At 40.9% G+C, this 23,266-nt stretch overlaps 1 protein-coding gene across 10 annotated transcripts in view; it reads right to left on the bottom strand.

The window, feature by feature from the left end:
• The window catches only part of DENND2B (DENN domain containing 2B), a 195,012-nt gene that overhangs the window by 57,120 nt on the left and 114,626 nt on the right, over positions 1 to 23,266 (bottom strand). For 9 of the 10 annotated variants that reach the window (XR_010884070.1, XR_010884069.1, XR_010884067.1 and 6 more), the window contains 2 exons: positions 18,667 to 19,884; positions 14,369 to 14,505 (listed from right to left, as the gene is read on the bottom strand). Coding sequence is in view for 6 of the 10 variants with exons in the window: in XM_067296093.1 (XP_067152194.1) it covers positions 14,369 to 14,505; positions 18,667 to 19,884 (1,355 nt within the window). In the remaining 4 variants the exon portion in view is untranslated. The remainder of the gene's footprint in view (positions 1 to 14,368; positions 14,506 to 18,666; positions 19,885 to 23,266) is intronic. The other variant, XM_067296097.1, reaches the window with a different exon arrangement.

Consider the following 23,266-nt stretch of genomic DNA (forward strand, 5'->3'; position numbering starts at 1 on the left):
CAGACAGGAATGTAAAAATAAAAAAAAAATCATGTGAACCAAGTGAAAAGCTTTTATAAAAGCTCCTCAGCTTTCAGTATGACTCATCCCTCTAGCTGCAGCTGGAAGTATTTGGACTAGGACTTGGCTATGAGGTCAACAAGTTTTTGTGTTTTTTTAATAAAATTCAAAGATTTCGTAAGATGTGCTTCTGAGCATCCACAGCTGTGCATAATTTATTGATATATAAAAACAAAGACACATAACTACTTTAAAGCCTATCAGTAGATTTTATAAATCTATAGCAGCTGCTCACAAGGTGAAACACACAGCAGTAAATAACTGTTCTTAACATACCACCCTTACACAAGATAAGACAACTTTCATTTGAGGCTACCTTCATTTTTCTCTTCTCCTCAGAGAGGAAAAGAATGAACAAACACTTCAAGTCAGCAGTGTCAAGAGAGTAGACTGGAAAATGTAAAGGATGAGATAACAATTTTTGCACCAACCATACTGTGTCCTCAAAGTGTTCTTTAAAAGTACATCATGCTTTCTAATTAAGCAGCTATTCATTTCAATTTGTCTAAAATCAATAGCTCCCAGAAGGGTATTCATCTAGCCAGTAATATATGGACGCGTGAGCAGTTAAACCCTAAATTGGAGTTAAATGAAAAAAAAAATCTAAAATCAGACCGCAATCTTGGAACTTTTAGTGTTTCAAAACCAGAACCAAATTTTGTAATCTAGATTTAACATATGAAATCTAATATCCTTTGGCAGCCATTTCTACCTACAGAGCAGTGGAACAACTCACTGTCTTCTCAGAACTTCTGAATTCCCTAAACCTCTCACTAAACTAAGAAACATGAAGATGAATGAACATCAGCAAATGGAAAATTTTGTATTCATTTCTTCAGACAGCTCAGAAGCAGCAACTGGTTAGAACTTCAGGTTTGCAAACACAGCTTCATTCCAGCGTCCATCTAATACAGAGAATCATCCCAAAAAACTGACCTACTCAAATTCAAGATGGCAATATGCAGAAACTTGAAACATGCAGGACGTTCAAAGCTTTTGAATCAGCTTGCTTTTGTTTTTATATCTAACGATGACTCTAAAACCTGTGGTTTTAGCAAAATATATATGACAATTCAAGCTATTAAATATAAATTTTAAAAGAAATCCAGTTGTATTATATATTGTATTAATTGAGAATTGATGACAGAAAGGTATAGCATGGTTTATTATTCACAATAATTATATTATAGATATTGTTCATCCCCTTTAAAGATGACAATTAAAGCACAGATATTTCCAGTGAGAGTAAGGCCTGGATTAAAACCTAGTACATTCGACTACAAGTTTTTTGTTCTAGACAGAATGTTTCATTTCCTCTTTATACACAAGGAAACAGTTCATGCTTTCTACCTTATTGTTAAGCCTGGAAATATGGGACTGCTCGATTCATTGATTACGGTGATAAAAGCTTTTGCTTAGCAAGTTCACACACTTGCATGTTACAAGCATTGAGAAAAATATAACTTTACTTCAACAGGGCATCATACTAAGATTTCCAGTCAAATATAAGCACAAGTGAATGTTTTAGCATTGTTTCAATTAGAAAGCCTGAATAACTGCTGCTCTTGAAGAATGTTTGAATTGGCAGTCATAACTTATTATCTCATCCAGAGGGAATCCTATTCTAGAGGCTGTGCTATCACAGTCAATCCGCACATGGCATGGAAAGAAGACCTTCAGGTGCAGGAGGTACTTTGAGGAAAGGCCTTCTGCGGAATGTAATGAACAGGGTAAATCTAAAGCAACAAATATTCCTAAAAACATTAAAGCTACAAAAGTCTTGGGAAGACTCTAGAACTGATTGATTCCTTCTGCAGGAAGAAAATAAAGAAAATAAATAGATAATTGCACACTAATTTTGTTACTTGTAAGCTCTAGAGCTCCAGATATGATAATCATAACAACAGTAAAGAGTAAATGTTGCAAAATGTTTTTATGTACAGCTAATTGGACTGTAGCTAGCATAATAAAATTTCTTGTAAGCCCAAGTCAAGTATAGGTCAAGCAAGCATTTCAGAACGGATTAATAGATTTCAAAATACCCGACTACATTAGACAGCAGTTAAACATATTCTTCCTTGTGAAAACAAATGTTATTACATTAGTCTGTACAATATCCAAACTCCTGAGCAGAAACAAGTCCATTATTGAAGAGAAACCTTTTTAAAATGTAAAGTACTTAAAATTTTTAGGTCGATTCCCTTTCCAAGATTCAATGCAAAACAGAATTGCTTGAACCCAGTTAAATTTAACACTACTAACATTAACCTGAAATATTAAGTATAGAAACAGGCCCAGAGAAGTCTTGGATGGAGGAAGAGGGAGGAGCAAGGAACCATGCACAGAGGCTGCTTTTCTGACTTGGATTCCCTACCAAAAGAAAGCTCAGGCCAAATTCCTCTTCAGTGTAACATGGAGGTCAGTGGAGACACTAAAGGAAGGATTTTAACCCTTTGCCTAGAGCTGTTTGAGTTTCTTCAGAAGACCGATTTACTGTTCAAGAAATGCAGCTTTATGCAGACTACTACTTCTTTTTTTCTTTTTTTTTGCTTAAAAATCAAATTATTTCAGTTTTTTCATTTTGAAATGATGCCTTGAGACTAAATATGCTTCACTGATTGATTTTTTTTTTTTAAATAATAATCCCTCCTCCTCCAAATCTCTGATAATGAAATAGTCTGATCAATCTGAAACAACCTGTTTTTTCTGATTTGGTATTTGAACCAAGTTTTTGGTTCAGCCAGAGAACTAAAAGAACATATTTATTTGTCCAGGTCTTCAGCAGTTTTCAAACCTTAGATGACCACTATTTTTTAGTATATATGCTCTCTCTGGTAAAAGAGACACAAAAGACCAGACATGCAAAAAGAGCACCAGTCAACCCAGCTACACTGGCTACTGGGTGTCAAGAATAAGAAGGACAAGTGACAAGAAACCCAAAATTGCAAGCAAGCTCAAAGAGATGTGTGAGGATACCCTAGACTGCCTTAGAGCAGCATTTAACCCTAAATGACTGCACTGTGTCTCCCCTCTACAGAATCAAGAATTGGGAACAAGTGGCCACTGGCAGGTGCAGGTCCTGTACCACAGGGAAGCTCTGGGGAAGGGCAGCAACAGCTGCTGCTGCTGCTGCTGCAGCAGCATAAAAATGAGGAAGGTTTCCATATAGTTGGGCTGACTCCAGAGGTTTGCCACTTTAGTCTTGACATTTCTCCTCTGTTGGCATCCCAACACTGTCACTTCTCCTGGTCCCAGAGACCAAGGCAAGGAATGTTCACAGTCTGCAAACTCTAGTGCTTTTGCATTCATTAGGATTTGCTGCAAAAAGAAAACACATTTACAATGAAAGAACAAGGAAACTTCCTTGTTCCTTCCATATGTCTGTCTCTACCAGAAGCCAAAAGGAGAAACATTGTGCAGTACAGAGGCTATGCTTGTCTTAACGAGACTGATCCAACTACCACACCAGAAAACAGCAGACTACCACTGACTTCAGAGAAAGTTGAATTAGATCCCAGAATGCATGTGATTACACTCAATATTACCCTTTTGGCAAATACTGTTTCTAATCACCATCCCTGCTTCCAGATCAGTTCTCTTTATAAGCACTTTTGTTTCCCATTTTCTTGAATTCTACGTACTGAACTGCTTAGTTAACATGGGACATTTATCTACAGGACATTTATCTTCAGAAGATCTCACAGGCAATGCAATGATTGGTCCATAGTGGAAAGAAAAAAAAAAGATAAAATAACCAGTGATCTTTAGAATGAGGAATGCAGTGCCTTGAGCTTAAGCATCGATGAATTTCCTCCAGCAGTTGCAATTCCTCGCGCCGTGACTCTCTGCCAGTCAGCCACACCGAGTCCTGAGGCAGCACACAATGTTCCTCTGCTCAGCCTCTCACACGTGGCAAATGGGAAGCAGAGGCGCACTCAGCAAGCCTATCTCACTCTGAGAAAGGAGTGAAAAATAAGATTGAGGGGAAAAAAAAAAAACAGGCAGACACTTCTCTATAAATGGCAGAAAGCAGGGAAATGAATCATTTCTTTCTTGATGGGAGAAAGAATTATCAGAGGAACCAAGTAATTCACTGAGTGCTGACTATAACTACTGCCTTCTGCACTACCATGAAGTGAAAAAAATCAACATCAGATACACACTAACGGGAAGGGCTAATCATATTTGTCTTAGCTTTTGGTGTCTAAATTAGGAGCCAATGCTGACAGAGAGAATATACTGTCTCCAGAGAGTGATGCTGAATACCCAGGCTAACAGCCTACAGCTTTCTCCCCTGGCTGCATAGGAAGCCCAGGCTCCTGATCTGTATAGCTAAGTTAGACAACTGCAGTGAGATGATTTTAGCATCCTACAAATGACTTTTGCATCCAACAAATATGTATTTCCTGTATGCTACAGCATATACACAAAATATAGGGCAATTACTTTATTTTACATTAATAATGAATTGGGAGATCAAAGCTTCAGCTGCCAATCCAGAAGAGGATTAGGAGAAACCACATATCTCCAGAGGCAAGGGGTGGAAATAATGGTAACACATGGGTAGGAAAAGAGGTGTGAAGAGGGGGAACTGGCACTGAATAAGAGACAAGTAGAAGTACCTAAATGAATACTCTGTAAGTACTTCTGATGCTTGTGGCACCCATCTCCTAAACCTTTTGCAGTGTTTCTGTAACATCAGACACAAGGGGCAACATCAACTCCTTTCCCAAACATAATTCCACTGATACCATCTACAAATTCTTGAAGCATCTTTTTCAACCCCCTGCGCATGAGCTCTATTAAGTTGCAGATACAGTCCAATTCAGCCAGCTCATGCACATCTAGTGCACACAAGCCCTTGCAGAAGATTAAGATAAAATACAACTGGGCACAGTGGAAACAAGCAGAGACAGGTGTCTGGGGAATTCTACTTTTGCTGCCATTGAAGATGAAGCGATGGGAATGAACCTGGGAGTGTTTGCACTGCATGAGGTAATCGCGTGGGATTTGCACATTATGCAGATTTACAGTTCCCCTGGCATCTTTGGCCCACTTAAGTCCAAAGAACTGCTCAATGGTAAGAATCCAGGTGCATTCTGTGCCTGCACTGCTCATTCATTTTATTCATAAAATTACACAAACACAGATTCACACCACGAAAGCTGGGGGAAAACTCAGCCATTGGAATGTTTATGAGCATGTTCAGATCAAATGGATGAAAACCACAAAATCTCCACACTCTCATAAAGTATCTGAACTTAGATCTTTAGTACCTAGATGAACTCTTTCAACATCAGAGAAGCTGCATCAGCGCATCTTAGCTGAGGAATTTACCCCAGGAGTCTGAAGAGAGAGGAACTACATCAATCTCAAATTACAGCAAAGACACAATGTAGCTGCTTTGAAAAGCTATTTCTGAACAGAAATAAATTACAGACCGTTACCTGCTTATAATCCTATCAACCAGTAGGTCAGATCAGTACCAAGTTCTCAGAGGAGAAGTAGAGCATCTGCAACATGCAGGGCAACAAGTCTCAAATGCAATCAGCCTTTTGAGCCCTGATCCGTGGAGTTGGTAGTTATGAGACTGTACTTTCTAAACTTTTCCAGCTTTGCTTTGCTGTGTGATAAGTAGAAGAAACAGTGCAGAGACTTTCAGCTCCCTGCTATCTCTGCAAGGGACTGCAAGAACTTAGATTTGTAATCATAACCAAGCATTAACTGCAGAAGAATAAGCATGGCTGATAAATGAATAAAACATTTCACCAAAAGAAATCATCCATCTAACACTCAGTCCAAAATCATGTGAATGAAAACAACTGATGAACAACTGTTAGCACAGTACAGAATCTTCATGTCTAAGCTGCTTGCGCTTTACTGAGGTTTAACACCGCTGCCTTCAGCACAGTCCCTGTGGATTTAGGCTAGGATACAGGAGCGCAGCCTCATGCTCATTTTAATCTCCATTTTACTAACCTACAGGGTTGACTAGAAAACCAGGCCATAAGGCTGGCAGAGACTTTCAAAAGAAGTTGTAGTGGATTGTATAGCTGTGAGACAGACTCCATGGAGAAAAACAGGGATCTGAATAAAACTTGGGATGATTATTAGAAGTAACTGAAACCCGTGTATCTTGATGTAGCAACAATCATCAGGCTGATCATCAATAGGATGAGACAGCTGAAATATTTGGCCTTTCTTTGACAAGCACATATGGATACTGTTTCATTTAATGTGCTCTGGCTGCCATTACCCTACACTGTCTATTATTAAAATTGTCACAGTTACATTTTCCAAAAATTCTTATGCTTTTTAGACTGAGAGGCAGACTAGAAGAACACAGGAACATACATTTCCCTGATCACCACCTGCATCATCATTTTGTAAGAATCAGTCCCTGTCTTTGACTAACAGATTATCTAGAGACCTACTTACTGGTAAGGGTTTGATTAAAAGCCCATAGTGTCACTTCAAAGAAGAGACTAGCACAGCACTACTGGCAGAAGTGCAATCTCTCCAAGTTTGCTTCAGTTTCACAGCAGTTTGGCAATTCCACTTTCTCCCAGATTTGTAGGACTGTTTTGATGTGAGATGACAATATGACAGATGATGACGTGACACAAGATGATAATATGACCGATGATAATGTGGCATGTGATGATGAGATTTTACTGGAAACATCAAGAGCCCCAGGTCTCTCTCTCTAACCCTTTTCCACATTTACTGGAAGAACTTTGCAAATGTTCTAATCTGGAAGCAATGTCAAGCTGAAACATCTTCCAACTGGATCTCAGTCATCATTTCTGCAGCTCTTGGCACTCATAATGGAGGACTCAGTAAAAGAGCTAAATCATCCATTTGTTACATGATATGCAGTATGTCCAGTGTACATCAGAATTCAAAACAACTAATTGGTTTAGGAGAGATGAGGTGCCTTACCAGGATGGATAAAGGGAGCAACACTGTGTTTGAGACCCAGACTCTGCAAGGAAGGTCAAACCACGGATGTTCCCTCCGTGCCCAGGAGCTTGTTTGTAAGCCCGCACCTGCCTATTTCAACTGCTCAAGCACCCACCTGGGTTAGGCTGCCCTGACACTCCACTACTAACGCTGATTTGAGACATATTGCTCCATCTCCCTTCTTATGTGTTTTGATACATTATGAAATAGCTGAGAGACCCAGCTCTGTCCATCTTTACCAGCTTCTCCTCCGCACTTTGGAAAAGACTGTACTTACCTGAGAACAACCTGTCCCTCACCAGTTTTGAGGAGAGCTGGACACAGTAAAAGGAATACATTTTTCTTCCTCCATTTACCTGAAACCTGTACACAAAATTTATGGGGATGAGATTTTACTTCAAAAAGTTAACTTTTCTAGGCCTAGTACCAATCTGAGAGGTTAAGGATTTTATAATGATTTATTTTTCACCCAACTCTCTGGCTATGAAGAGGACTGATGCAAACACAGAACTAGCTGTCCTATTATAGTGCAGCAAATAACAGATTCTCCCCAAACTGAAGTGAAATACTCAAGAGGACAAATAAAGGAAAACAGCTAAAGGATTTTGTATAATTAAAACTTAGTCACTTTGGGTGTCAATTGTAATAACAAGTTTCAATAATATTCCTACAGAAGCACAGTGATTAAGTTGCTATCATCTCTCTAACATCTCCTAAAGTGCTATAAATATTTGTTAAGAGAAGCATCCACTTATTGAAAGGGCTCAAAATCTCCTAAACATGACACTGAACAGGTCCAGAGAGCCTGAGGGTACATATGAAGCCCTCCCCAAGAATGCCACCTGCCCCAGGACCACGAATTCCAAGAAGCATTCTGCAAAGTCTTTGCAATGGGAGCCGACCAGCATGGTCCCATTCAGAAATTCTTCCCAGTTTTAGAGATCCTACAGCAGCACTTCGGGGGCATTGCTTAACTTTCTAGACTGCTTCAGCTCTAGCTGTCAAAGCAGACACAGTAGCTGCCAGCAGCTGCCTCTCCTTTATCCGTCTCAGTTCTTCTGTTTGTCTCCTTTTCTTGCTTTTTCTCCTCTACAGAAGGCCAGATTTTCCACACAATTTAACTATCACCTTTTATTTAAAGCCAATCTAAAACAATCTAATTCAGCTGACTGAGAGCTTCACACACTCCAGAGGAGCAGTCTGACTGGCTTCATTAATTATTTCTCAACATACATAAATACAACCAGAGCCTGAACCCAAGTTCTGGCTCTGAACACTTCTGAGCTGGAGAGAAGTCTGTAACCCCATCAAGAATTTGTTACTGTCTCCAGTCTCCTTAATGGGCCACAGGAAAATTCTGATGTGGAAGCAGAGAGAAATGGGGAGAAGACGGAACTGAATTCAAAGTCAAACTTTCAAGCTACCCTTTATCACTACAGACAATATATCAAAAACCCACATCCAAAGGTCTATGCTCCTTTAAACTCCAGAGCTGGACCAGAACTCTACAGCTGAACCCCAGCTTTAAAATAAAAACATTTCAGCTTTCAACTTTGTATAGTTACTGTGGCACTGGTTAGAGGGCAGGAATTTGTGCCATTTGCCTGAACCCTACACCTTTGACTATCCTTCCTCTTGCCCAGGTTATCTGTTTTTCTTTAATAGCTAATCCATCTGCCCAGGCAGCTCTCCAGGTCCCATTCTAGCTGCTGGAGCCTGCTTGAGAGGAGCATTTCCTCAGCCAGTGGGTATTTGCTGGACTTCATATCCCACAGTATATTCTAAAATGTCACTTGAAAATACATTTCATGAACAAAAGAGCCCCATATTGCTGACTATATCAACTACAAGATTAAAAGAGAGAGAGAAGGCCTAGTGATCTAAGCACAGCACTGAGACCTGCCACCAAGCAGCTCTAATCCAAGTTTTGACACTGATGCCTATTATGCCTCATGCAGGCCACCTAACTTCTGGCTTACGTCAGTCCTAGCATATGCCAGTGTCCCCCTACTTTGTATTCTTAGGGACTCTGATCCCAGTGAAACACCAATATTCCCACTGGGCAGCAGCAGACACTTATGTTCTTCTTCACTAGAATTTGATGGAGAACGAACTAAAAGATTGATTTCAGTCCTGGAGCTATTCTGGCAGAAGAACTATGTACTGGGAAAGGCCCTAGCAGGCACCCTGCAAACCAAAGTGGAGGAAGGGCTAATGCAACCCCAAGCTGCAGGGCACTCAAAAGCCCAGGCATGCAGCCAAGCCAGACAGAGCATGGGTTTGTCCTCTGCAACTATCGGCACGGTGAGCAATTAAGAGAGTTCTGGTCACAAGTCTGTCATCTCCCAAAGGAAAAGGAAACCTAATACCAGTTGGAGACTCTAAAAGATTAATTCATTAGTATTGGACACTTTGGACCACTGAAATTTAGTGAGCAGATACCATTCTTGGCATGTGAGCCAGTCAGACTGAGCAGGAACCTTATCAGTGCAAGATCTCTCTGCACTAATACATGTGGCTGAAATAAACCCATTTTTATACTAACTGCCTTTTTTATTACACCAATAAAGGACTACACCTGCTAAAAGACGAATAATCTGATAAACATACACCAGCATTATATGTTGAATAGTCCTCCCATGACTTCAAGAATACCAGAGAAGGAAGAAACCCCAGGAATTTTAATTACAGGATTGTTCATAGATCTTCAGGGAGGAAAACCATTTTAATTGCTTTCCTTCTTCTTGGGAAAAAAGTGTTTTGAAGTGAGGGCTGGGCACCTATCAGAGCAAAAGGCTCTTGCTTGGACAGGGCAAATGGAGTTGTGCAACATCGAGTTAAACATTCTCAATGTAAGATGCAACACACAGCCCAGCTGAGCACGGGCTCTCCAGCAGATCTATGTAGTGTCCTCTTAAAGGAAATTTCCACCTGTTCTACTGCACCCAGCACTCTGAGGAGTCACAAACAGAGTAAGAACACTTTCCTCAGCAAAGAAGATCTCTTTAGCTGTATTTAAAGTCAGAATTGTGAATGCAATTTCTTGTACAAACACAAACTATAATTTACCTGTTTGCTTGTTTTATTAAACATGGTTTTACCAAATTTTCCCAAGTCAAACTTACCACTGTGCCCGTAATCTTGCTTTCACTTTATTCTCATTCAAGTTTCTGGTGATGATAACAAGTGCTTTCTTCTAGATGTCAGGTGAAAAATGTCTCAGAAACACCAGAGATTAAATAACAATATTTAAATATCTCAACTGAATTTAGGGGAACAGACTGGGAAACTGAAACCATATGGCACATATGACAGAAAATACCATTGTCCTCAAGCACAGCAGAAGCAACTGTCTCAGACATCTCTTAATAGTATGATAGTTTCTTGAATTCACACAAAGCCAACCATGGTTTCCCCAACTGGATCCATAAAGCCACATCAATTTTTGTCTGATTAAAGAGTCATTCAAAACCACAAGAAGCAAAACAATGTTACGTTTACTATGACTACTACATTCCTGTGAGTGCTTGTACAAAAGATGAATGAAGTCCACATGGTTCCTTGCACATGGAATACAGTTCTGATTAATATTAGGAATGTGTACCACTTTATACTACTGCTTCTTGATTAATGCAGAATGGCTCATTATTTTCCAATCCAATATCTGTCTTGAACTTCACATACAGATATTTCATCTATTGAAATGTACAAAAATATTACAAAATTAAACAAAGCCTCTGGTTCACAACTTCATTAGATTTCCAAGCACAATCATTTTTGCTTTTAATATACCTTAAGACTCTTCTTTTAAAGTCATCACTCAAAATAACACAAACTACCCACAGTAGCTCATCATTGTTCTGGTCATTAAAGACTATAAACACTATAAGGACACAAGGAGAAAGACAAAGGTTTAGTGTGCATATGCATCAGACAAGGACGTCATGCAGTAACTTCAAAAACAATGACTCTAGTCCTAGTACTTATGTACACGTGACATAAATGAGGGAAGGCTGAGAGAACTGGGACTGTTTAGCATAGCGGGGGCATCTAATTGCAGTCTTCCACTACCTAGAAGACTTATGTAAAAGACGGAGCCAGATTCTTCTTGGAGGTGCACAGTGAAAGGACAAAAGATAGTGCTCACAAATAGCAACCTGAGAAATTCTGACTCAATATAGAGAAAAAGTCCTTCATAGTAATACAAAGAAAATAATCTTCACAGTGGTGGTTAAGCACTGGAACAGGCTGCACAGAGAGACTGTGGAATCACCCTCCTGGGATATTTTGAGAACTCAACCAGATGCAGCCCTGAGAAACTCACCCTCCCCTGAGCAGAGATTGGACCAGCTGACTCCGGAGTCCCTTCCAACCTGAACTTTTATGATTCTATGTCCCACAGTGAAGTGCTTACTGCATTGCTCAAGATTCACAGACTTTTTTTTTTTTGGGGGGGGGGGAGGGAGGGAGGGATTTATACACTGACTACATTAAAAGTATTAATTCCAGGAAAAAAAAGCTTTATTAAATCTATTACTAGAATGACAATGTTTGAGCTATCTACAAGCATTTAGGTGAGCAGGAGATTCAGTCAGTTATAGACCAAAAAACCCCCACCACCTCTAGGGCAATTATTTGCATAGAAAACCCAAAGCAGCAATGACAAGGTCCTTTCTAGCTTTGAAACAGCATGTAAATCTATCAAATAAACTCACTCATACAGGCACCTGGTTTGCACGACTACAAAAGTGCTACTTAGAGAATGGGGTCTAGCACTACTGGTATAAATTATGCAGATGCGATACACAAAACTATGCCAGTTTCTTTAACACTGGTGATCAAACTACTTTGGCTTGTCTTTAATCACGCTTGATGGATTATTAGAATTATACTGATTTGGTATTCCCCCCACACTGCCTATATTGAATGAAGCACTTTGCAAAGAGACTGTTAAAAAGCAGTACAAAACAACGAGGTTCTGTGTTTGTCCACAGATCAGAAATTTTGCATTCTCTGTGCCAAAATGCACAAATTATAATCTGCAGGGAGCAGGCTTAGAGTTCCCAGGAGGTGGAAGAGCCCATTATGATTTTGTTTTATTGAACCCAACATTTCTTTTCATTTGAAGAAAGATTCATACCAATACTGAGCATTTCATTTTGATTCTTAACATAAAAACAAACCAAAGCAAGGAAAAGAAGCATTACCACCTAACATCTGGCAGCATGTTGACAGTCTCCAGTCAGAGACGAGCAGTGCAATGCAAAATACATTTTCCAGTGTGGATTGCACAGTGGTCTGACTGTTTACGGAGAAGGTTGGTGATCATATAAGGACTCTCTCCACAGTTGGAAAAAAAAAAGGTCTACTTAAGCTCTCATACTTTTATTAACAGACACTGAACAGCAGCACTCTCGGTCTTCAGAAAGCATCTTTTTTTGAATGGCAGAGAAGGAGAGCACAGCTTAAAATGGAAAGAGTAAAGTCCTGTTTTCACTGAAGCTGACCAGCCAGAGACAGAATTCATCTATAAGGACAAGGAGTCACTTACAGCCAAAAGGCTGTCAGGATTTTCTACGGAAAGCTCTCTTTCTTTCCTGTGAGTCCCATTATTGGAGTCCCACTAATGCCAATGGCATTGCAAGGCAATCACAGCGTCTGCTGCTGTGATTTGCCCTGCCAGACACGACAATCCAGAACTCTCCACTCGACCCAGCACAGCTCTAAGTTCAGCAAAGACCTTTTTCAATAGCAGGCCCATACGACCTAGGCTTTCAAAGCAAATTAGAGGAAGGATAATTCCATCTGCCTCTCCTCTGTCAAAGCATGCCCCATGCACCTAAAGGACAAAAAACCCAAGAGTGTACTCTGAAATAAAAATTGATGACTAATCCCAAGAATACGGAGGGTTTCCCATAGGAAAACCTCAAAGGGGCCCTATCCTGTATGCCTCTACACCTTCTCAACTTCAAAGGATGCTGCCAATCCAGCAACTTCTTGTTTGATTGAGCCCTATTTTTTCTGTATCGCCTGTCAAAACTACAGTACCAGTGAGAAGTGGTGGGAGGAATGAAACTGGAGTGTGCTTTGTCAGAGCCACCAATTCCAGAGCTGCATCACAGAATCATCAGAACGCTCGTTGGAAAGGACCTTTAGAAGTCAATCAGGCCAACCTCCCACATGAAGTAAGACCACTGCCAACAGCCATGGCTGATCTAGTCACATCCTGAACACCCCCAAGGATGACGATTTCACAGCCTGTCTGGGCAACTTCTTCCAGGGCTCCAGCATTCTCCTAGCAAAACTGCCCTTACTGATGTCCAGTCTCAACCTCCCCAGCTGCAATTTGTGGCCATACCCCTTGCTGTATCAACTAGCACAACCAAGAAGAGTTTGGCTCAATTATCTTTTCTGACCTCCAAACAGCAGCTTATAAGCAGCTACTAGATTGGCTCTGGGCATCCTTTTTAGGAGATCAAACAAGCTCGGCTTCCTCAGTGTCTCCTCACAGGACATGTTCTCTAGGCTTTTGACCATCCTGACAGACCTCCAGTTTCCCACAGATGAAGTTCACTGTTCAAGGTAAAATAAAGTACCCTTTGTATCCATTGTAACAATACAACACTGAAAGAGTTAAAAACAATGCAGATACTCATCACTTATGTGGAAAATCTGTGCTCTGAAGGGCTGCCCAATTTTCAGTAATTATAAAACCTTTTTTATGTTGAAAGAATGTATGCATAGGCGATACATTTCCTTCTAAGACCAAAAGAAACATGTTTTTCTTGTGAGTCTTAATCAAAACAGTGTTTTCATTGCGCATTCCTGATGGCACTATAGCTAAAGGAAATTAATTTTTCTTTAACCAGCAACTGGGCCTGAGAGGAGACCAGGAATGGTGCTGCAGACAACTGCTTTGGGGCAGTCCACAGAGAAAGCCTGAAAAGCTCAGGATGACTGCACAAGTCCTGTGAGGATAATCTTGCCACTGGATAGTTCTGTGAACTCTGTATCTATTTCACTTCTTTATATTTTTACACCACTCATGGCTTCAAGCCAAGACCTTGGTAAAAAGAGCAATTTAGTTCTTGAAAAGCATGACAAAAAGTTGACCAAACAGTCTGTTTCCAATACTGCTTAATGAGGTCTGAAGCAATCAAGACCTCCTGCATGGAGACTGTGAGTTATGTTTGCTCTGATGCATCAAGCCCATTTACCCTCCATTAAAACCCTCTTTACTGACAGCAGTTGAATGTTCTTGCACAGGACGTGTTCACCAGCGTGCTTTCTGACCACAACTGCTCGACATCCCACTGTGAGTCCATGTGCTGCAACAGGTCCTTACCTACAATGTCTTCATAGGCATTTTCTTCTAAAGTGCTCTTGGATCCAAATTTATGCTGGCTCTCAGTCCCATTTTCAGTTGGGGAGGGAGGGTACAAGGATTGCAGACTTGAAGCATCCTCAAACTCAAAGGATTTTCTAAAGTTTAAAACAACAAGTAAAGTAATTAGTAACTAGAATGTAAAATGACCCAAATACTTAGCTAAGCAATGTGGATAAAATGATTTAAAAAAAAAAACAAAAAAACACCTCATGCTCTATGGACTAACTTGTAGAGGAGCCTCAAGTCCTGCACTTACAGCAGTCTTCAATATAACAAATTTTTTTGACGTTCTTACAAGGTTGGGAAGTACTGTTATCCCCATTACACAGGAAGGGAGAAAACACAGAGAAAGTATGTGTTGTTTTTTTCTTTTCAAAAGTTATAGAGTAAATTAGCCACAAAGTCCTGGGATTAGAAATTGCTTTGCCCTTGCCAGGGGCCCTGGAAACATGTGGCCTTCTCTCTTCAAGGAAAAGACATTTCTCTGGAAAGTATTCCTCCACCAGCTGCTCTAGGAGACTTAGGACTTAGTTTGAAAACTCTCTCAGATCTTGAACCTTCAGCTATGTCCCTGCATAAAGGTCAGTGTACAAATGCCAAAGCCAGATTCACATGCGGAGGAATCACTTATTTCCCCTGCACACCCTGCATCAAGCACTGGCAGCTGAGGATTACATGAGCAGGATATTAAGGCTGTGTGGGGCGAAGGAGCTACCCGGGGTGATGGCTGGGGCCCTGAAGGTTTGGGCTGTCTGGCAGGAAGGTGAGGGGTAGCCAGCTTAGATGTCTCACTGCTGAGAGGGAATATTGGCCCCTCCTGCCTGTGCTCTCGCCCATCATTGTGGTTGGGAAGTTTGGCACCATATTTCCAGCCAAAATGGATGTGGGATAAACCTGCAGGTTGCAAGAAGCTGGAACGGGGCTGACACAGGTCAGTCGCCCGGCAGCCATACTTTCTTACAGACTATTCCTGAGAATCAATGCAACTTTTCTCTCACCCTGGCACTCTAGGGACAGGCGATTCTCCGCAGCCTTCAAAGGCTCCAGCGCTGCCAAGCAGACCGTGGGCAAAGAGGCCTAGCCCTCCCCGTTCTCCAGTTTGCCCAGCATTTGTTCTCTGAGGCGATATCTATACTGAAGTGGAGAGATACATGGTTTGCGCTGCCAGCTCTACCTGAGCTAGCATTAATGTAATTCAGTGCTGAAGATGAAATGGTGTGAAAAATGGGCTCACCTCAGAGTGCAAATTCAGGGTTGCTGCAAGGCTTGTAGAGGCTGTGCTGATGCTCTCGCTTCACTCACTGATACCCAGACTAGCTAGATTAACAGTAAATCATCCTGCCATCAACCAGCTGGAATGAAACGTACTTTGACAGTGGCCAAGGCTCAGGAGACATACTCGAGTGTATCCATTATCCACACACATTACAGGCTGTAATCAATGCAAAAACTATTGTACACTGTATCTGAAAGGCACATTCCAGTCAGTAGGCTGCTGAAGCAGACTTATGGGTCCGGAGCAGACTTAAGAGCTCTGTCTCCCTCCTTTCTCAAATCTTAAGAATCATCAGGTCCATGGTACAGACACCAGGATATTGACAGAAACAAGCTGAGAGTTTCAGACCCACACGTCAGCTCTTCCCCACCTACCAGCAATTCTAAAACATGTTTAGGCAATGACGACATAAGGGTGTATGAAATGAGACTACGTAGTTAAGCACATTAAATATCCAACTTTCATAGATTTCAAGGCAACACTATTATGCAATGACACTGCACAGGGCCACAGAAATGATTTTGCGGACTGACACTCAGCTGTGATCCCTGTGTTTCAAGACTACCCTGTAACTCTCCTCTCCTGTTCTGCATCTGTGCCGGAGGATCTCCAACCACTAGAGAATATTCAGCTCACGTCTATTCACAGTGTGGAAGCTACAGTGTATCCAGCTCCCCTGGATACAGCCTGTATCTATGCTAGCAGATAAGTATGAAAGACTTTCTTCATTTCATTATAATGTTAAATTAGACACCAGAAAGAAGAACAGTCTTTTAGAACAAAATATTAGAACAACAAATATCCTCAGATATTCTCATGACATTCCAGTGAGTGTAAAGCCCCATGTATGCTCAACCTGCCACACACAGCTACAAGCATGAATTGCATCTATTCTCAAAAAGAGAACAGCTTAGAGATTGAGATTACAATTACTAACTGCAACAAAATATTGTGGTTCTTAGATGATTTGTACGGTCTCAAACTCTTTGTAAATGTTGGAATTATCCTTACTTTAAATAAAGGAAGTACAAAAAGAAAGACAATAAAGTTAAGATTTTATAGTGAATTTCCACCCAACCTGGGAGTCAGCCTGCAAGCTGTGATTTTGTGGGGTTGATTTACACTTACATCATTGTTAATCAGAGATAATTCCAGAGAAAAACACTAAACTACACTGGAGCAAAGTTGCTACAAGCAAACAGAAACCTATCCTGCAAAATGTCAGACTGATTTGCAAGAATCATGAAATACTCACGGTAGGGCTGCAAATCCTACATCTTACAATCCACTAATCATAATTGAAATTGATAAATACTGCTTTTATTTTCGGCTCATACCTGCTAGCCCCAGCCAGGACTGAGGTTGCACTCACTGTGCATTGCTGCACAGTGCTGCTCACAAGAGTTTGTCGTCTAACCCACCTATGACAGAGACTGAACTTGCCCAACAGCAGGTACAAGCATGAATTACATCTCTTCTCGAAAAAAAAGAACAGTTTAGAGACTGAAGGTTCAAAAAATTTGTAATAAAATGCTGCAGATCCTAGATGACTTGGACTAGACTATGGTCTCAAACTCCACGCGAGTGCGTACTCAGAGACTGATTTTGATTACCTAGTCGTAGGTCACAAGGTGATTCTGTGGCAAATATTATCTTCTGCTATTCATTCACCTCCTCCACTCATCACACAGACCCATTTACCATTTTCCACAGACCATTTTCCACTTGCACCTCAATTATCCAATAAAGGTTGTCATTTATATCCAAACATTTAAAAATTACTTTTTGTCTTCTGTACATTACAAATGCTGTGCTGAACAAAATGATGTTAGCTTTATGTCACAAATTCTTATCAGGATCTAGATTTGTTTCCTCTAACTGACATTACTGTCTGAATTCAAAGATGAGCACTGCTAATCAGAGCTTGGCTTTTTACATTTTCCCCCCTCTTTCTCAGAGAAACAACACACATCAGTAGAGCTGTTTGATCCACTTCAGAAGCAGGTGTTTCTTGGAAGTAAAGAAAAGAATCTGAAGGCTCCTCTTCTTTTCCTGTTCCAGTATACTTCAGGTCAGGTTGTGCTGACATAAACTTATAATTGAGTCAACATCCAGCACCAGATACTGAATTCAGAGCATGCATTCAAGATGTTGTTTAGCAGTTACTTGCACAGTTCATTGCTAAATATTGAGTGTGTGTTTGTTCTGCACATACACGAGAGCTGAACATGTTAAAAATGTAGTACTTTGAATGTCTATCAACAACTATCCCTAAAATTTTCCAAGCAATGAGTAGAATGAGCTTTATCACTTCCAAAAAGTCAATGGGAATCATGCAGTTAAAACAATGCAAACTCTATAGACTGCTGTGCAAAAGTAGCCATATACTCTATTCATCGGTAATTCAGGAAAATTATAAAGGCCCTTCTGCAATAAAGCATGGTTTTCTCAACATTAATCCTCTACAGCTATTGATAGTCACTTACAACAACACTTCTAAGCACTTAAACAAATAAAATCACCAGCGTCCCATAAAACTGACACAACTGCTGTGTTAGTAAGCTTTGGAAACACAAATCCTCTGACAACATATTTTGTAGCAAACAGGCAGACAGGACTTTGACAGATCAGCTACGGTCCTGCTACAAGACAATAATGAAATTATGGTCCATTAAACATCTCAAGGGCATTTGTGTCAAAGTGAGTGAGATAACCTTTAGCGCACATGATCTAAAGCCTTTTCCAGGGATTGAAGAATGCAGGTTGGAAAGCTCCAAAATTGTAGCCATGTGAAAGTATTGCACCAGTGTATCCCATCAGTGCAGTCCAGGGGAAAAAACACTCATCTCACAAATGATTCCTAGCATTTCTCAGGTCAAAAGCACCACATTAGAGGGAGAAATTTAATTTTTGCTATTAAAAAAAGACACCATATTTATTCATTCCAAAATCAAGCACAAAACATTTCCTTTGATTTTACCTATTCTGGGATTTTCTGTGAAAGCGTGACTCTTTCTTCTGCCTTCTGGTCACAGGGGGGGCAGGGGTGGACGGGAGGGGGGGAGGAGCAGCAGGCGTAGGAGACAGAGGTAGGCCATTGCTTGTTTTACTTTTGTGATTTTTGTCAGCTTCATATTCAAAGGTGCGTTTGGGCTTGGGGACAGGATTCACTGCTGTGTTAGCTGGGCTTTCAAGGAGCAGTTTAGGGCCAGCCAAGTTTGCAGTAACCCCTTGTTTCATCTTACTGTTTTTTTCAGCCTCCGTAGGTGTTTCTGGATCACTCCCCAAAATAACATTCCCTCCTTTGCTATCACTTAGGTTTTCACTCAGTCCCTCCACAGTACTCAGAGTTAGCGACTTTTTCCTCCCTTTGTCAACACTGTAACAGCTACTCGGTAACTGGGGGAGGCCTCTGCCAGGTTGCTCTTTTAGTGCCTGCTCAATCTTCTGTATTCTGTTGAGCACAGCAGAGGACTCTTTCCTCATGTGGCTCTTGAGGAAAGCAGCAGAAGGAGGCTCGCTCCTGCCTGGTCTCTTTTCCAACCGATGGCAGGAATCTCTGTCCAGCAGTTCCTCCTCCTCCGTTTCCGGGTAAGAACACTCGGAAAACGTTCGGCTCATTCTTCTGAACCCTTTGAAATCAAACGTCTTCTCGCTGCACGGAGAGGTCAGCACGCTAGGGCAGCTCTCACTGCCCGACCTCTCCCCAGCATCCCTCTTGTCCACACACGTGCTCATCCTGGGAGAAGGCTCCCGGCGGCACTCCCATTCTGTGATCTTCTGCCTGATGTCCAGTGCCTGCGAGCGGACGCTCGCCCGGCTGAGGGAGAGGTTCCTCAAGTTTGCAGCAGTGCCCAAGGACAGAGTGCTCCGGGCGAGTGGATGGCTCCCTATCGCGTCCCCATCCTGAGCCTCCTTAGGGTTCTCCTTGTGGTCCTCTGCCTTGAACACAGACAACCTTTTATCCAAAGCGCCCACGCTGATGGATTTGAGAGGGTGGCTTGGAGAGTCAGTGTCCGAGGGGCTTGTGGAGGTGCTTCGCAAGGTAGACGCTCGGCTGCTCCAGTCCTTGAGGCGTAGTCTGGAGTTGGAGACTTTGGTGAGCCGAGAAGAGCAGCAAGAGTCCTCGCTGTCACTGAGGGGGTAGGCTGGGCTTCTTGGCGGGGACAAAAGAGCTGGTGGAGAGACTGACTGACACCTAGAAGCAGAAAGAAATAAAAAATCAAGTCCTTGGGAAAAACTGGAGTTACGAGCCACATTTCTTCTTGCAGGTAAAGTAGAGGATGTCTGCACATCAGGCAACTACCCCAAAGCAACACCAAGGAGTCACCAAACACCACTGAGCCACAGAGTTGGGGGACCAGCAATTAACCAAGGATGAGCAAAGCATTCAGCACTCACAAAGCCAGTTTTTTCATCTCTTTTTACCTCTTTTTCATCTACCACACATACCAGAATAACTCCCTGGCCTCCAAGAATAAGGACTTCCTCTGCAGGAAAAGGGCATTTTCAGGGAGAAGATTCCTGCTGAAGCAAAAATTGGAAAGGCTGACCAACAAGGAAGACAGTTTATTCATTAGTTGCAGTGAGCAAACCAATTTAAAAAGATGCAAGTTTTTAATTCATAAAATCTGAATCAAAGTATCTCCATGGCCAGCAGCTGTGGTATTTTAGCCACAGCATTTCAAATCCCTGATGTACACAGTAAATTTAAAAAATGGAAAAAGGAAGACCTGTTTTGTCTTTGGTCTGATGTTGTGGCCAACAGATTAAATTCTCCTTATCAAGGAGAAGAGAAATAATTTCTTATCAAAAGAATATTACAGACTGAAAAAACATGTTAATCTTCCCACAGTACACATTGAAGAACACAAACTATACCGAAAGGTCTCAATGTTACCTTGGAAAAAAACCCTTAGAATACATTTTTGCCATGGTTTGCAAAATTAGCCACTGATCCTGGGGTTTTGTACACTGTTACAAAGACTTTAAAAACAAAAAGATAAAAGGAAATTAAGCAATACATTAATCAGTGATGAGCCAGCAATAAGAAAATTAAGCCAAAACCACGTCAAAAAGAAGGTTTTTACTGTTCTGCCACAATACACACGTACAAAACATAGCAGAAGTACTAATGACTCCTTTAACATTTTGCCCTAGAAACCCTTCTGTTTCAAACAGTAAGGAAAGAAGAGGAAAGATCAAAAATAATGCCTTGCATATGCCATTAAGTTTGTGTTCTATAAGGCATGTGGACAACCAGTTGAGGGTTTGGGGTTTTTTTTTAACTGTCCTATAATCATAAAATCCAAATGGAAGAACTACTTAACCAAAAGAAATCCTGGGAGCATATATCTCAGTTATAGCAAAGGCAAGAAGAGATTCTGAACTCCTCTACAGCTTTCACCCCTAACCACCAGCCAAGCCTTACAAGCACAGGGGCTAAGTTCTTTGCAGTGATGTGAAAGTACAAAGCACTGAGGGAATTTCTGCAAAACTTACTTTGAGACAGGACATTTTTCCTCCCCTTCAAACCCCAAAACAAATTATTAGATTTCCTCCAAATTTCCTAAAGTTGACACTTTGCAAGCAAATCTCAGAAGTTTTATGGGAGAGAAAAGCTCTGGTCAGAAAAGAACAAAAATCGAATTATCACAAAAGTGAACTTATCTCTTTTTCAGAGTCCTGTGACAAATCGAGCCTCTCTTGCATAGAAGTTGCACTTCTTGGTGAGTGCTGTTTCTTCATCATTTTGAAAAATAAATGTGTCCATAGGAAAAGATAGATCTCATGCCAAAGACAATGGCAAATAGTTCACCAACAGCTACTTAAAGCTCAGTGAAAACTTGTCTTCATTTCAGGACAGAGGATGCATGCCAAAATACACTCAATTCATCTTGAGTCCTAGAAGTTAAATTCCCTGCTATTCTACACAGTTTTAGCCAGGTGTCTTAAACAGGAAATCTCCAAAGATCAAAAACAGGTAACAGGTGATGAATATTTTTGGCTGGTTGTCTCAGCACGAAGTTAGTGAATTATCTAGAATGACCCTGGCCTACCTACCTCAGCAGCTCCTGAAGATGCATCTTAAATCAGTCTCCACAGACTTGGAGGGGTGCTTGCCCCAATCCTTCATTATTACCTTCCGCCCCTTATTGATCTCTTCAGTTTAATACTACAAAGTCCTCAAATTTATGTTATCCTTAACACTCACTCCATTAGCTTAGACTTGAGATCGCAGTCTCCAAATTTCTGTATGTCATTTAGGCCTGTTCTAGAGCTACACTAACACTTCTCTGAATGAAGCAAGTATAACTTGGTTGAAATGTATTTTACATATAAAGACCACACTGCTGCCTCTGAAGTCGCTTGCTAGCTAAATGCACTGTCAGGACTCAGCAAAAGGGTAGAGACAGGCCCTGCAAAGAGGCCATGTGGAATTCTTTAGCATATGGAGCACACATTAAAACATTTTTTCTTCCCTCTCCAGAATGGAAAAACTGACATCCAAATTAATGAGGCCCTTTTCAATTAAAAGAATGTGTTAGATCCCAAATGATAATCTATACTGACAATAGCAAGAACAAATTACAAGATTACTGGGGTCTAGTTAGTAATGGGACAGCAGAGGTGCAAGATCCTGCTGGCAATCCTCTCTCTGCCTTTGACTCACTATATAGTAGAAAATATTGTAAGCATTTCTTTCACTTTACTTCATCTGGGAAGCTGCGATCATCTCCACTCCACTTACTGTATGATGTGCAAAGTCATCTTCCTATCATTATTAATAGTGTTTCTGCCTTATATTGTGGCACATAGATGTCAATCAGACCAGGAGTCCAATCTGCTGGGTATCACAGAAATATGTATGTGACAATTGCTACAAAGAGCATACAATCCAGTGGGAAAAATACTTGAATCTAAGAACATGTAGATTCTCCAAGGAGAGAAAGGCCTTTCTTCTAAGATATAGTTTATTAACTACTCCAGGATAGCCTACCTAAACATAACACATTAATCATTTCACTATGCAAGTCAACAGTCTCGTGAAGAAGACAAATTATTTCAGCCCTGTTTTAGTATAAGGTAAATAAGGCATAGCTCACAATTATTGGATTGACACTCCTAGGCTCTGTCTTATATTTGATCCACCAGGCCAACTTCTCTGCAGGATTAATGTAGACTGTATCAATCTGCCTGATACTACTGCTTATAAATTCTACCATGTCTTGTTCATGTTCAGGTGTTGTAGAGTTTGCTGTTTTGACTGTTGAACTTTAGTTTCTCTACTACAAAATTTTAATTAAAAAGGCAATTTAAAAAATCAGGAAGAACACTCACAAGCACCTTGCACAGAATATCTGGATCGCCTGCAATAGCAAATGTTAAGTTAGACTGCACATAGGGCCCTTGAAAGGGACCAGCTACTCCTCTGAGAACTGGTGGAACGCTAACCCCCAGCTGCACTTGCTGATCCAATATTGTTTCCGATTGAACACCACTGCAGTTTTCATTCATAATATTTACGTTCCTGATAGAAATAGTCCCTCATCAGTTTACACTCTAAAGAACTTCTTTTC

Source organism: Apteryx mantelli, chromosome 4 (genome assembly GCF_036417845.1).
Source record: "Apteryx mantelli isolate bAptMan1 chromosome 4, bAptMan1.hap1, whole genome shotgun sequence".
NCBI lineage: Eukaryota > Metazoa > Chordata > Aves > Apterygiformes > Apterygidae > Apteryx > Apteryx mantelli.